A 14,469-nucleotide genomic window follows, 5' to 3' on the forward strand; every position below is an offset into this window, starting at 1 on the left:
TGTTGGCCTCCCTGCTGCGCCTCCCACCAGGTGCCCATACCCTCTGTCCACCATTTCCCATTCCATCAAGGGAGGGGGGCTGTCTTTCCCCAACCAGAGGAAGGGCACAAAGAAACAATGACTAGCCAGTACAGAGAGGGTAGGCAAGTCGCCCAGGGTCACACAGCCAACAAGAAGCAGAGTCCAGGATGGAAATCCAATCTCTCTGGCGCAGAAGCCCAAGCTTATAACACTGAGTGGCACCGCTGACACCTTTTTTCTCTATTTTGTTTATTTTTAATAATTCAGCCTCATCTTATACACACCATTTTTAGCCTGCTTTATAAAATTTAGCAATATATCCTGAATATCGAAGGAGGTATTTTAAGATGGAAAAGAAATGCAAGATCCCCTTCTTCCACTTTTGCTGTCACCTTCGCTCTTCCCTACCCAGAGCCCCGGTGGCGGCAGGACTCCAGCTCCCTGCAGGGCTGTCACTGCTTCACCCAAGAGGCCCTCTGAGGACACAGGGGCTGGCCAGGCTCCCAGAGACCCCATGGCTGTGTTCCTGGTGGCACAGAAGCCCTTGCTGTCCTTGAGGGTGGGCCCAAGGCCAGGTCAGGTGAACGCACCTGTGAGAGCAGCACTCCAGACGACTTCTGGCCAGAGGACACTTTTGCTGGCTGAGCAGGTGGCCCTGGGGCCCCGGCCAGGAGTAGCTGGAAGGGAGCCCGAGTCCTGGGAGCTCCAGGAGCTGGGCCCTGCAGCTGACATGAAAGGCACGGGCCTGACCCACACTGCATGTTCCCCAGCTGACATTTCTCCCCTGAAGGGGAGGTGGTTCCAAAGGCAGAAGGGATGGTACTTAAGGGCACAGACTCTGGAGTCCCATCACATGGGCTCAAAGCTTGTCCTCCACCACCTGGATGACCTGGGGAAAGGTACTTATTCTCTGCGTGCCTCAGTCTCCTCATCTGTGAAATGGCATGTTAATAGTACCTACATCATCGGGCTCTTGTGAGGCTGAAACAAGTTAACACGTGGAGGGCTTAGAACACGGCTTGGCACCAAGTCGGGGTCAGTGAGTGTCAGCTGTTGTCACTCCATCTCCCCCCCCCCCCCCCCCAGAACACCTGCCCAGTGGGGCAGTCTCTCACCCTCTCCTGCTTCCCTCTCTCCTTTCCTTCCTCCCTGCCTTCTCCCCCTCCCTCCCCTCATTCAGCACATACTTGAGTACCTCCAGGTGCCAGGCCCCAGGGCGCAATGAACCAGGCAGACCCCCTCGCCCTCCCCTGATGCCCAACACCAGCCCCAGAACAGTGAGTGCCCCCCCTCCCCGCTCCAGCCGTCCGGCCTCTCCTCCTCACTGCCGTGTCCAGGGCCGGGCCCCTGAGTAGACAGAGGTGGGTCCTGCTGCCCAGGGCTCACAGTCTGGTCCACAAAACAGTGTGGGAAAGCTCTTCCACTGTGTAAGGGGGCCTACAAACGGCAGTGTGGTCAACCATGTCAGGAGCTGGGTGAAGAGAAGCCCAATAGGAGGAAGGGGGCTGGTCTGGGGGTAGGAACCCAGAGGAAGAAAGAGGAGAGGGAGCCGGGAACAGGGAGGGAGGGAGGGAGGGAGGAGACTGCGCTCCTGGGCCATCTCTTTAGCATGGGCCAGAAGTCCACTCCCATCACTGCCACCGAGACCTACCAGGTTTATAAATTTAGTTTATTAGATTTACTAGAGCAGTTTAAATACTAGAAGTCAGGCATTTTCAGGGTTTAAAAAGAAAGTTAAATAGATTTAATTTTATAAATGCAATTTAAAAAGGAAGGAGTGATATCCTGGAAAATGGCAGAGTAGGAAGCTCCCTCCACCGAAGCAACCAGGAGGCTAAAAAAAAGACCAGAATCACTCTTTCAGAACCTAATCTGATTTTTCTTTTTTTTTTTTTTGCTGAGGAAGATTCGCCCTGAGCTAACATCCACCGCCAATCTTCTTTTTTTCTATGTGAGCTGCTGCCACACACACACAGCAGAGGAGTAGTGTAGGTCTGCGCCTGGGAACTGAACCTGGGCCACCAAAGCGGATCACGCCAAACTTAACCAATAGGCCACAGGGCTGGCCCTAATCAGATACTTGCAGTGACCAGGGGAGGGTTTGGTAAAGGAAGAAGCGGCAGCGATTTACAGTTCACCAGGGGTTTCTGAGCCCGAGACTGTGGGAGTACTTCCTGTTTATTCTTTCTTTTTTCTTTTAGAGGGAAAGGCAATAAACAACTTTTTTTTTTTGGAAGATTGGCCCTGAGCTAACATCTGTTACCAATCTTTTTCTTTTTTTCTTCTTCTCCCCACATCCTCCCAGTACATAGATGTATATTTTTAGTTGTGGGTCCTTCTGGTTCTGCTATGTGGCACGCCACCCCAGCATGGCCTGACAAGTGGTGCCATGTCCACACCCAGGATCCGAACACGTAAAACGCTGGGCCACCGAAGCGGAGTGCGCCAACTTAACCACTCAGCCTCAGGGCCGGCCACACCCCCCCACCCCAGCTAATTCTTGCCTTTGGTTTTTTTCTCCCAGCCCCACCCCAAGGCCTGACCTAGCCATGGAGCAGCACGACCACCTGCTGTGGGAGCAGCAGCCTGAGTTCCCAAAATCCTCACAGAAAACCCATCCCTCTGACCAGAGGGACCGGGCTAAGGTGTCCCTGTGGCCTGAACAGTCATGATGAAAAGTTTCCTTCCTCTTGCTGCTCCCTGAGAGGGTGGCCTCAGTTAAGCACAGAGGACTGAAAATCAAGGTCTGTAGACTGAAGACCTGGGAAAGTTAGTTCGCTTTACTTGGTGCTGTAATCATCCAAGATTATTACAGAACCCAAGCCACCGTATGTAAAAGCTCTCCCGACATGCTCCGCCAAGAACGGGCAAAGACAGGCGAGCTCCGCGGGCTCCCGGCCCAGCACCTGAGGTGGAAGCAGCAGGGCCTCTGAGCACCGAGCTGGAGAAGCTCAGAGACACGGAAGACCCAGGGGGCTCAGACAGACGGTTCCCTCTCATGTCTCAATGGCGCGTATTAGTCAAGGATGCTAGTCCCATGCTTTCAGCCCTGAGAATGACTTTTGCTTACAAAAAGTCCTCTCCCTTGCTTAAAAACCTTCAGGGCTCCCTACTGCCTGTAGGATAAGACCTGAGTGGTCACTGGCCTAAAAGGCCCTGGGTGATCCGGCCTTCCTCAGTCACTGCCCTGAGCCTCATCGCCAGCCCCTACCAACGTGTTCTCAGACTTCGTCATGCTCTTTCTTCATTGGGGTCCCCAGTTTTTGTCTGGAATGCTAACTTCTGCTCCATCCTTAATCTCCCAGCCTTCCCTGCCTCCCCACACTAGAATGGCTGCTTATTGTGCGTACAGCACAACACTGTACATCATCTTTGCATCTCATTCTTCTTGGCTGAAAGGCACTGGCTTGGGGGGCTTGGGCCCGTCATTTAGTTCCCATAGGTTCTGTGGGTGAGGAATTCCAATGCAGCTCAGTAGTTCTAATTTGGGGATTCTCTTGAGGTTTCAGTCAAGGGGTCAGCCAGGGCTGCACCATCTGAAGGCTTGACTGGGGCTGGAGGACCCACTTCCAAGATGGCACTCTCACTGCCCAGGTTGGTGTTGCTGGCTTTTGGCAGGAGGCCTCAGTTCCTCGCCATGTGGACCTCTCCCCACAGAGGTTCTTGTGTATCCTCAAAGTATGGCAGCTGGCTTCCCTCAGAGCAAACGATCCAAGAGGGAGCACTTGGCTTCCACAGTCACACATGCTGTCATTTCCACGACATCCAAACTTCTTACACAGGTCAGCCCTATTCACCATAGGAGGGGACTACATAAGTAGGTGACCACTAGGAGGGACCAGTATATTCTGTGTCTGTGAGGGTTCAATTAGAGAAGCAGAACCACTGTAAGAAACAAACATAATGTATGAATTTCAAGGACTTGGCCTTATGCACTTGTGGGAGTAGCTAAGGCACCTATGGTCTTCACGTCTGACAATGGAGCTTGAAGTCTACAGGCAGTTGGGAACGGAAGATGGATGTAAAGTGGGAGAGCGAGGACAAGCGGGGAACTGTGAGGGTGGACTGGAGCCCATGTCAGTCTGCCTGCAGTTTTGGAGACGTGGGTGTCCCACAGGAGACGCTGGTGCCCTCTGTCGTGCAGCCATACAGCCACCTGGCCCAGGCACTTGAGAAGCTGAAGATGACATGGGAAGAAGACCCAGCTCCAGGCCTGGCTACTGCCCCACACCGACAAGCCAGCAGATGAGTGACAGCAGGCAGGGTTACAACAGTGCCTGGTACCTCTGTCTCAACCTTGGGAGTCTGAAGAAGAGGGCTGCTCCTTCATTCCTGGCCTCCAGGTCTCATGCAGTGTCTCTTGTGGCCCACCCCAAAGAAAACATACAGGCAACTCCGGGAATTCAGCCTACCCAAGCTGACAACTTACAAACTGCAATGGACTGAATGTTTGTGCGTGCCCCTCACTGGCCCTGCCCCGCAATTCATATGTTGAAATCCTAAACTCCAATGTGATGGTATCAGGAGGCTGGGCCTTTGGGAGGTGATTAGGTCATGAGAGTGCAGTCCTTATAAATGGGATCAGTGTCCTTTAAGAGAGGCCTCAGAAAGCTCCCTGGCCCCTTCCACCATGTTAGGTTACAGTGAGAAGATGGCCATCACGAGACACCGACTCTGCCAGTGCCATGATCTCGGATTTCCAGCCTCCAGAACTGTGAGAAATGTTTGTCGTTTATAAGCCATCCAGTCACTGGTATTTTGTGACAGCAGCCCAAATGGACAAAGAGAGAAATCCACCACACTCCACCAGCCTCTTCCTCTCCAGAACCTCAGGGATTGGGCCTGGGACTTTAGAGTTTATTGGTGACAAGAGTGAGAAGAGAATTCAAACTCCACCCGTCATTTTCAGGTAAAGAATCTGAAGCCCGCGGAGGCTATGAATTGTCCACAGCCAACGGCAATGGCAAAGCTGAAGCAGACTCCTGCCCCTTTCCCATTGACACCACCTCCCTCCCCAGGCCTGTTTCTGCGGCTGTGTGGCCAGCGCAGCATTCAGTCTTGCTCGTCCCTATTGCAGTGGTTATAAGCAAGGGCTGTGGGGTCACGAGAACTGCAGCTTTGCGAGCTCTTCCCTTAGTCACCCCAGGAAAGCTGTTTCACCGATAGGACCCTGTGTTATAAAAATCTATATACAATGACGATAACGATAGTATGTCTGTCGTAGGCTTGGTGGGAGAACTCAAAGAGATGATGTATGTGGAGTGCAGATGTCTAGCAGACTCGTACCAAGTATTCTTTTGATTAAACTCAGAGCCCCAGCACCAGTGGCAGCTACTCGGTGTCTCATTGCCGGGGGCCAGAACACACATCAGACCTGTTGCCTTTTTGAGAGCTCGTCTCGGCTGCACGGATTCGCTCCAGAGCTTCCAGGATTCTGCAAGGAGACTTCTATCTCCTCCCCTGAGTCACGGAGGCATTAGGACTCATGAGCTGTTCTCACCTGTCCTTCCTCTGGCCCTGCTCTGCTGCCGCTGGGAATCTCCTGAACAAAAGCAAAGACGCCAAGATGGCTTTTTGGCATGGGCCTGCTCTGTCCAGGGCACCTAAAGGAGACGACGCACTGAGAAAGGCAGACCCTCAGTGGGTCCCAGGGATGCTCCTAGCTGCTCCTCACCCTGGAGGAGCCAGGCCTCAAGGCTGGCTGCTCAACAGAATCACCTGGAGTGAATTTGTTAAAGCTGAAGAGGTTAAAAACAAAAAAAACGGGGGCAAAAGCTTGGCGCCAGAGGCAAAAATCCTAAGGTGGAGCCCAGGAGTGGGAACTTTTCAAAAAACTCCCCAGGGGACTCCAAAGTGCAGCCCCCAGGGTGAAAACTACAACAACTCTATTTGCAGCGATGCTGCTTAAGCACAGGAAGCAGCAACTGCCGGTACCGCTGAGCTCGCGCTGTGGGGACATCAGCATGCCAGGGACGCCTCCCGAACACTCTGTCCGTCTCCGGACGCATTCAGGTTCATGCCATTTGACTCGGCAAATGTCTTTGGTACAGTAGGATACAGTGACAGTAACTGAGGTCCTTTAAGAATTGGGGGGGGCCGGCCCAGTGGCGCAGCGGTTAAGTGCGCACATTCCCCTTTGGCGGCCCAGTGTTCGCCAGTTCGGATCCCGGGTGTGGACATGGCACTGCTTGGCGAGCCAGGCTGTGGTAGGCGTCCCACATATAAAGTAGAGGAAGATGGGCATGGATGTTAGCTCAGGGCCAGTCTTCCTCAGCAAAAAGAGGAGGATTGGCAGCAGCTGTTAGCTCAGGGCTAATCTTCCTCAAAAAAAAAAAAAAGAATTATGGAGGGGTCCTTTGTGTACAGAAACCACCTTTATTCTGCCTCACACCACTATAAATTCTATTTAAGCTGGAGCTAAATTTTAGTTTCTTCCCTGAATTATTTATTCCTCAATGAATGGTGAAACTCTTCACTGGATGGTGGAGGCAGTGGCTATCATGTGAGAGAGTTGGTCAGGAGTGACTTTAAAACTCATGGCTACAGCTGCTGCAGTCACGAATTGCACAAACGGAATGGCAATCACAGAGCACTCATCTCTCATCGGGTCATGTGGCAAATTTATTATGCCCCATAACTCCCAAATACGTCATTTTACCCTCCTGGGTAACTTGTGCATGCATCTGAAAGGAGCAGGCGACCCAGTGAGGCTGTGTGCACGCCCCGGGGACAGCGAGACCCGGAGGCTGAGGGCCAGGGCCTTGGAACGGGCAACAGTGTGGCACACTATGACCATGCTCCCTGAAGTCACTGCTTTCATAAAACACGTTCGCTTCTGTAGCCAGCAGTTCCCCGACTTGGACATGTACGCTCTGCTCCTCCATCGGTGCCTCTGGGAGCTCCTTTCATGGGTCACCATTCATTTGTCCCTCCCCAACCTCAGCCTAATGGTGAGCAGGCATTTCTGTTGGCCCAAACTCCCGTAGCTAAACTGAACCCCACAGTCGGCCATGGCGCACCTTGTCACCTTAGAGGCAAGATTCCAAACGGAGCTGGGAAACAAGGAGAGCTGGGGGTGGGGCTGCACGACAAAGGTGAATGAAACGAATCCCCACCAAATAATTTCAGCATAAAACAAGTCAAACTGCAGACTACATGTGTTATCTGGTAAGCACCTTGTGCCTTAACTCAATCATACATCACTCCTACCCCATGTCAGTTTTCTTGCTTCCACTTTTAATTCTGCCATTTTCTCTTAAAATTAGGTTTTAACAAAGACTACATGGCTATTGTTCACCAAATCTCACCTATGAATTCAGAGCATAGAAATAGTCAAAGCTACAGCAAAAAATTACCAATCCTGCACAACTAATTTGAGAAAATATTTTAGTACATTTTTGTTATAAAATTCATTTACAGGAGGTTATTCACATGTACTTATCAAATTTGCTCCTGATAATACACGAAAACATAACTAAATAAACTGTGCACAATAAACCCAAGGCAAATTATATCCAAAGAAGCAAAACGAGTTTGTAAGTAGAATATATTCATGTTGAAAAAACCAATATTGAAAGACAGGGTACTTTCTAAGAACGCCATGGCAAGGACAAAGCAAACAGCCATACTGTTCACCTTGCAGTAAGATTAACTACCAATAACAACACTGCTGTGACAGCCGCATCCAGAAATGCCACACTAGACACATGAAATGCTTATGCAAATACTTTCTCCAACGGGAGCAACAAACACTTCCAAACGCAACATCGGGTGGCTGCAACTCACTGGCGGAGGCCGTCAGGAGGAGGTCTGCCCCTGAGAAGGGACCGTGCAGGTGTACGAAATCTCGCATGAGACCAGGGGCGTGGGCACCAACAGGTGAACAGGATGTGTGAGAACAGGTGTCAAATGTACCTGGAAAGAACGTCACCTGGGGGTGGCAGCACAGTGTGCATGCTGGGGAACACTTATTTCTTAACTCGGCTGTTGCAGGAGCAGAGTGGGAGCAGTTCCTGACTCCAGCTGGTTTTGTCACGCCTCCTTTACAAGCTTACAGAGTTTCAGACTCTCTAAACTGTCACCACTACAAGTATCTGCTAAATTGAGCATTTTACAAAGATGGCAGGAAAGTAAGCTTAAAGTAACAATGAGATTTCTTGCCAAAGGCACGTGCAGGAAGCTTATGGAGCCCCTGACCCAGACAGCGCAGGGCTCACGCCCGCACCTGTCCTTCCTTACCTGCGTGGCCAGGGACAGACTCTCCAGCCACAAGCAGGGAGCAGGGCCTGACTGTGGGCACAGGGCACGTGCGCCCCGAGTGACAGGAGTGTCTGCTCAGCAGCAGATGTCCGGACAACAGCGGGAAGGAACTGGGTAATGAAGAAGTAGACTACTGAAACTCTTGGCAAGCACACCATTTTTTTTTAGAGCTTTTAATAATCTGCTTCAGTAGAATTTCTGACTAACACAAAGTCCTTTTTGCTAAAAAGCAGAGGACAAAGAAAATTCCACCTCGTGCACATTAATCTTCAGGGGTTTGTTTTCCTCCCCAAACGAGCTAATGGGCCGTATAGCACTCACTACAAGCCACTAGTTCTAACAACGGCCAACCGCTACTAACATACACTCTCATGTCTGTGACATTTCTAATTCACTTTGTGAGCGTGTCTGAAAAACCAGACTTTGGAATTAGGCAGCCCCTGCTCCCTTGTCCAAGTCTCTGACATCTCCACCACCACGGCCACTTTCCCTTCACAAAAGCAGCACAATGCCCTCTAACCAGATATTCTACAAAAGCGGTGTATTTTCATCAGTGAAGACAGTTTCCAAAGATCACAGGAAATCTGTCAACTCTCTTGCTAGTTCTGAGTTCCAAGTATTTCACTCCTCTTCTACCCTTGTCTTTTAAAAGGGTGTTTCTTTCCTGCCTAACATATCCTATGTGGCCTGCCCTCATCGTTCCCAAGCTGCCTGGTGACCAGAATTCCTTGGAAAGAAGTTTAACACACAGCTTTCCAGGCTCTACCTAAAACTCATTAGCTGGAGCCTCCTGGCAATCTGCAAGCCTTCACACGCAAGCCAAGGGGGTTCCTACACAGCCACCCAGCACTATCCAGCACTTGGCACCCAGCAGATTTGTAACCCACCACTTACAGGAAGCTCACAACATGCTGGGGGTATTTGAGTGATATTTCAAGAATTATTCTTTCATTTCATCTTCTTTTATTTCAAGAAGAATTCAAATTTTAGCTGGAGAACTATGTGCTTACTAAAATAGGTAGATGAACTTGTCACAGAAATCTAACATCCTGTGCCAATGTGCGTCTAAAACTGTGCAATGTCAGCAGAGCCTTACCTAACACAACTCTGCTTCCCGAAGTTTCTCCCAGGAGACTCCAGTTGCTTTTTACTAGAACTAGAGACATCTGACCCACCAGCACGATTCCAAACACTAAGTCAGCTTATTCCAGCTCCCCAGGCCGTTGAAGGGGCCTGTCCTACCATAACAATGGTTCAAAGGATCTGCACTCCTGCCTTTTTTTTTTTTTTTAAATATAAAGTTTCTTCTGTTGAAAATGATTAACATTTTAAGCAAGGGAAACAAAAGCATCTACTAGATTAAATTTTAAAAGGATTTTGTTATTTGCTATACAAAATACACTTCAACTTTTACAACATTCACTCCAGTCTGACCTCCTTTTCTACAGAAGAACAAGAGACCAACACTTCAAGTCTCTGACGTCAAGGATATTATTAACTGATGCACAAACGCCCTCTGAAGGCTGCCGGAACTGACAGAAAGCACTGAAGATGACCGAGAGGCTCAGGGTTTGGGATGCACTTTCCATGTTTTCCAACAGCACACACATTCCTTTAAGGGAAAAAGTAATCTTATCTAAATAGTCCTATTAGCTGGTCATCTTAAGTTTGCAATAATGCTTGTGGCTGATAATCTCTGTCATTTGGCTTTACTATAAAACTTTTCTCTTCTTTGAACTACTGTCCTCCTCCTCCTTGTCCCAGCCAGAGTTCCTCTTTGTGTGATGGCTCACAGAGCTGTACTTCTCCTGGTCCCCTTCACTGAAAGCCCTGGTCTCTCTTCTGTAGCTGAGCATCCCTTCCTGGTCACATTTTCTTCTACTTGTGGCAGCATCACCACTAGCAGCTGGAGGATCACACTGCACATGAGGTTTGTGGTTGCTCAGGGTAGCTCCTTTGGCAGCGGACTGCTGCACGCTGCCCACGTCCTGGTGAATTACAGGGAAGCCTGGCTCTCCCGAGGGAGGTGTTGCTCCAGGATGCTGCGGGCTCAAGGACTGTGGATCCATTAGGCATTTCCCTTTGGCTTCAGGGCTCATGCCCATCCTCCTAAGCAGTCGTGGGTCCCGAAGCCAGTCCTGACCAGAAGGCCTTTCAGGGTCCTTTGCAGTAACAGTAGTTTCCTTGGAGTCAGAGGGGGTGTGGTACAGGGAAGAAGCAAAAGATGTCTTGGCAAATTCACTGTCTAGCTTGTTGCTGGGCAAGCCGCCCTGGGGTCTGGACACCTCTGGGGCTACAGCTGAAGGGTGAGTCAGACTTCTCTGTAGTACAGGCTTGAGTTTCAGAATCTTCATTGCATCATGTTTATAGTTTTTGTCACAGGTCTTAATAATGGCACCACGCTTCTGAGCATCCTGAATCAGTTCGTTCCAATGCTCATTGTCCTTGAAAAAAAGAGAAACAATTAATACCCCAAAGAAATACGTATGTGTTTGGGAAACATAAGCTTCCAGCTTTCATTTCTGAACACTTTCTGGATACTGGATTCATGAAGTATACTTTCATGAATAGATTCTCAAGAATCCATTACTCATTAGGCAAAGCTGAAAGGAAAAATAAGTTCGAATAGAGAATGATAAAGCCATGTTACCAGAAAAGAGCATTGGCTACCACCTACAGGAAAGCACTCCCACCATGTTTACCACTGGTACTCGGGCTACATGGTCGTCGGCTGCCACACAGATCTCCACCAGCTGCCAGTAACCTCATGTAGCTATTTAAATGTCAATCAGTTAGAATGAAATAAAATTAAAAATTCAGCTCCTCAGCTGCGCCAGCCATATTTCAGGTGCTCAGCAGCCACATGTGACTAGTGGTTGGTGTACTTGACAGTGCAGACAGAGAACAACTCCAACATCCCAGAAAGCCCTCTTGGACCCTGATGATCTAGTCTGGCCTGTCTCTTGGCAAGGCTAACATTCTGAAACAGGAAGGCTTGGTTTCAGAAAGTCCCAAATTCTGAGTGTATATGACTGTTCCAGAAAGACGTCCACAGCTTTCATCCAATTCTCAAAGGCCTCCTAAACTCCAAAGGGTTAACAGTCTTCATGTACTGAGATACTATCCCACAGACATCGCCCCACTTTCTCCTTCCCGGAGGAGCTTCAGTTACGGAGGGCACATCCAAGGGAGAGCAGTCCCAGCTGCATGCATCTCTCTGCTCTCCCCTTTAGAGTCTCCTCAGCACTAAACGGCTTCCTCACAGCCATCAGAACTTGGGCCTCTTTAGAAAGAAGACTGGGCGTGAAGGAGAAAAAAAAAAGACAAAGGCTGAAGGAAAGAGAAGAAAGAAAAAGGATAGCTACCCTTGTGTGGGCTCCTGTACTAGTCACAAAGGTGGGTGAGGGTAGCAGTGACGCTGCATACAGAGTATTTACTCCCTGCGTGACCTTGGTCAAGTCACTTGACCTCTCTGAGCCTGTTTCCTCATCTGTAAAATAGGAATAATATTTTATTTAATTGATTCTAAAATGCACATTGTTTTCACATTTTACCATTTCTGAATTTGGGGTGCCTCTTAGTAAGGTAGCAGTTTCCATGTACCTAATACTTGAGGAATTCATGGCTAGGCAACTACAACCTCTTGACTTTCAGTCAATAAACCATTTAAAGAGAGACTGAGTCCAGGATCTTGCCTTAAAAACCTATCTCCAGACATCTCCTAATAGACAAGAAAGCACCCGCATTCACACTTGGAGAATGGAGATCAGAGGGTGGAAGAAAACCCCAGAAAGCACGGTGGGCACTCTGAGGACACGCACAGGGGAAGGTGCGTGCATGAACAAGGACACTCGTGACTATGGGCCGGTAAAGGATTAAGTAGTGTTTGATTCTGAAAGTGAAATACTTTTAGGAATATCTTAACCTACATAGTTTGTATTTTCTCTTTTACGTACAAGCAAGAGTGACATAAAAATCTGTGTAAAAGAGTCCTCCCTTCAATGAACATACAACAAAAATTCTAAGTGAAAATAAGGTGTTGGTGTCACAGTTTAATAGCAGCACATAAAGTAGTAACACATAGTACTATTACCGGCTTCTCGGAGTTGATACACTGTGGTCTAATGCTGACTTCACAGGACTTCTGCACGTCTTAGAGAAGCCCTCAGTAAAATGCTCGCCCAGTGACTGGCACAGACCAGACAGGCCCAGGGGGCAGCACCAGGCTCTGGACTCGGACCTCCTTCTCCCTCAGGAGAGCCCTAGAGGCTGGCCCGGGGGCTGAAACACGGCTGCACAGCAGATGGCCTTGCTGCTTTCCTGCCAAGTCTACTGCACCTACACCGCTATGTGATCCACTCCTAGGGGCACAAAAGCAGTGTTGAGAAAGCACTATTAGTCTTGGTTTCTAGAGGAAACCAAGTGCCTTAATCACTGATTCCATGCTGTAAGGGCAAAAAGAAAAAAAACGAAAAACAAGTCCCAAGGACAACAAAAGGAAGTTGGAAAGTTTAGAGTGCAAGTTTTTCTATTCTAATCTCTCTACAGCACTGGCTTCTGAGAGTGAAGATAATAATGTCTGTGCCACAGCTAGAGGTCAGTCGTCTTTGAATCTGTGTAAGTGTGACCCTGCGGCTCACAAAGACTTTCGAAGGGGGATGTGAGACTGTTTTAGGGGAATCAGTTTCCAAAGCCCAGCTTCCTATGTCCTCCCGGGGCTCTCCTGCCCCTCCACTCCATCCTTCACAATCACAATGACGCATCCACACCAAATCTGACCACAGGGTGCACTGCCAGGGCTCGTAAAAACTCCTGGCCGCCAAATAAAGGGGGCAGTCCCAACAGGGGTGCCCACGAAGGCTTCTTTATTCAGGGCATCACACAGCTCTAATAACATGTTACTTTTCAGGTTTAAACATTATCAACATTCAACTGTGTAAAAACAGTAATTGTAATAGGTTATTCAATTGACAAAGCATTTTTTAATGCTCAGATCCTATGGTCACAGGAAAAATAATGTTTTAAAAAGCATTTTATTTTGAGGTAACTATAGATTCACAGGAAATTAGAAAAAAGTACAGAGAGCTTTTGTGCACCCTTCACAAAATTTCCTCAAACAGCTATGAAAAACAATTTTTTAAACTTTCAATTTATATATAAACTTTTGTGGCAGAGAAGCATAATAGTGAGATTAACAGAAAGGCTTTTATTATAAAAATATATTAATTACCCCACTGAATTTTATCCTAAACAAGTAGAAATGGAAATTCAGTTTCAAAAAGCAGAAGTACCAATACTGTTCTTTATTCCACTAGACTCATTTAAGATGTAATGGATTTTTAATAGCTTTATTTTAAAATGTCAGTATTTATAATACACTAGAAACAAAATCTTTAGCACTACTTAAACTATGATAAAAAATTTTCAATATTAACTTAAAAATAGGGGGCACGGCTTTTAAAACTTCTTTCAAAGGGACACGGGACACACAAACACAGAAGAGGCAACAGTTCAATGAGAAAGACTATCTTTGAATGCCCTCTAGTGGTGTCGACCAAAATAAGGGAGACAGCTACTAAGTTAGCTCCTCTAAGATAAACAGTGCAATGCGTTAAATAGAGAAATAAGAAAAACTGAAAGTTATGACTAACTCTGAGACAAGCAGCAAACACACTTTATTTGACTGTGCTGTCACCGAATTCAGTTCTACTATTCGTCTACCAAAGACGGAAACCTGCCACCTCATCTAGAGCTGCATCTGTGCTGACAGAGGAGCGCTAATGCCACTCAGCTCCCAGGTGAGAGAGAACGAGCAGGACTGCTCTAAGTGCCAAAATAGAGAAGATGATCCCAGCAAACTCTTGCAAACTCCCTCTCTCTGGCATTATGTTGGGCCAGTCACAGCCACATTCACTCAGTGCTGACTAAGTGCCAACCACCCTCCCAGCACTTTGCATGTGTGGATTTTCAAATCTTCTCAACAATCCTATGGTGTAGATCTGTTTGAAAAAGGTCATTTTGAGAGTGTACTGTGGACCCCTGGGCCTTGAGCTGAAGAAGGGCGAGCGGTTTGTATGTATAAAAGCTTCCAGGAAGAAGGTGCTGGAGGACGTAACGACCAGGGAGAAGAGGCTCATTGTTTTGTAACCCTGAAATCATTTCCATTTTGATGCAAAATAAAAACAAGAC

General features: G+C 48.2%; 1 protein-coding gene across 3 annotated transcripts in view; it reads right to left on the minus strand.

Annotated features, from left to right (window-relative positions):
• Nucleotides 1–7,390: 7,390 nt before the first annotated feature.
• Nucleotides 7,391–14,469, minus strand: part of SETX (senataxin) — a 78,289-nt gene continuing 71,210 nt past the window's right edge. For all 3 annotated transcript variants that reach the window (XM_046653467.1, XM_046653486.1, XM_046653477.1), the window contains one exon: nt 7,391–10,724. In XM_046653467.1, coding sequence (XP_046509423.1) covers nt 9,993–10,724 — 732 coding nt within the window. In that variant the 3' untranslated portion in view covers nt 7,391–9,992. The remainder of the gene's footprint in view (nt 10,725–14,469) is intronic.

This window comes from Equus quagga, chromosome 1, assembly GCF_021613505.1.
Source record: "Equus quagga isolate Etosha38 chromosome 1, UCLA_HA_Equagga_1.0, whole genome shotgun sequence".
NCBI classification, from domain to species: domain Eukaryota; kingdom Metazoa; phylum Chordata; class Mammalia; order Perissodactyla; family Equidae; genus Equus; species Equus quagga.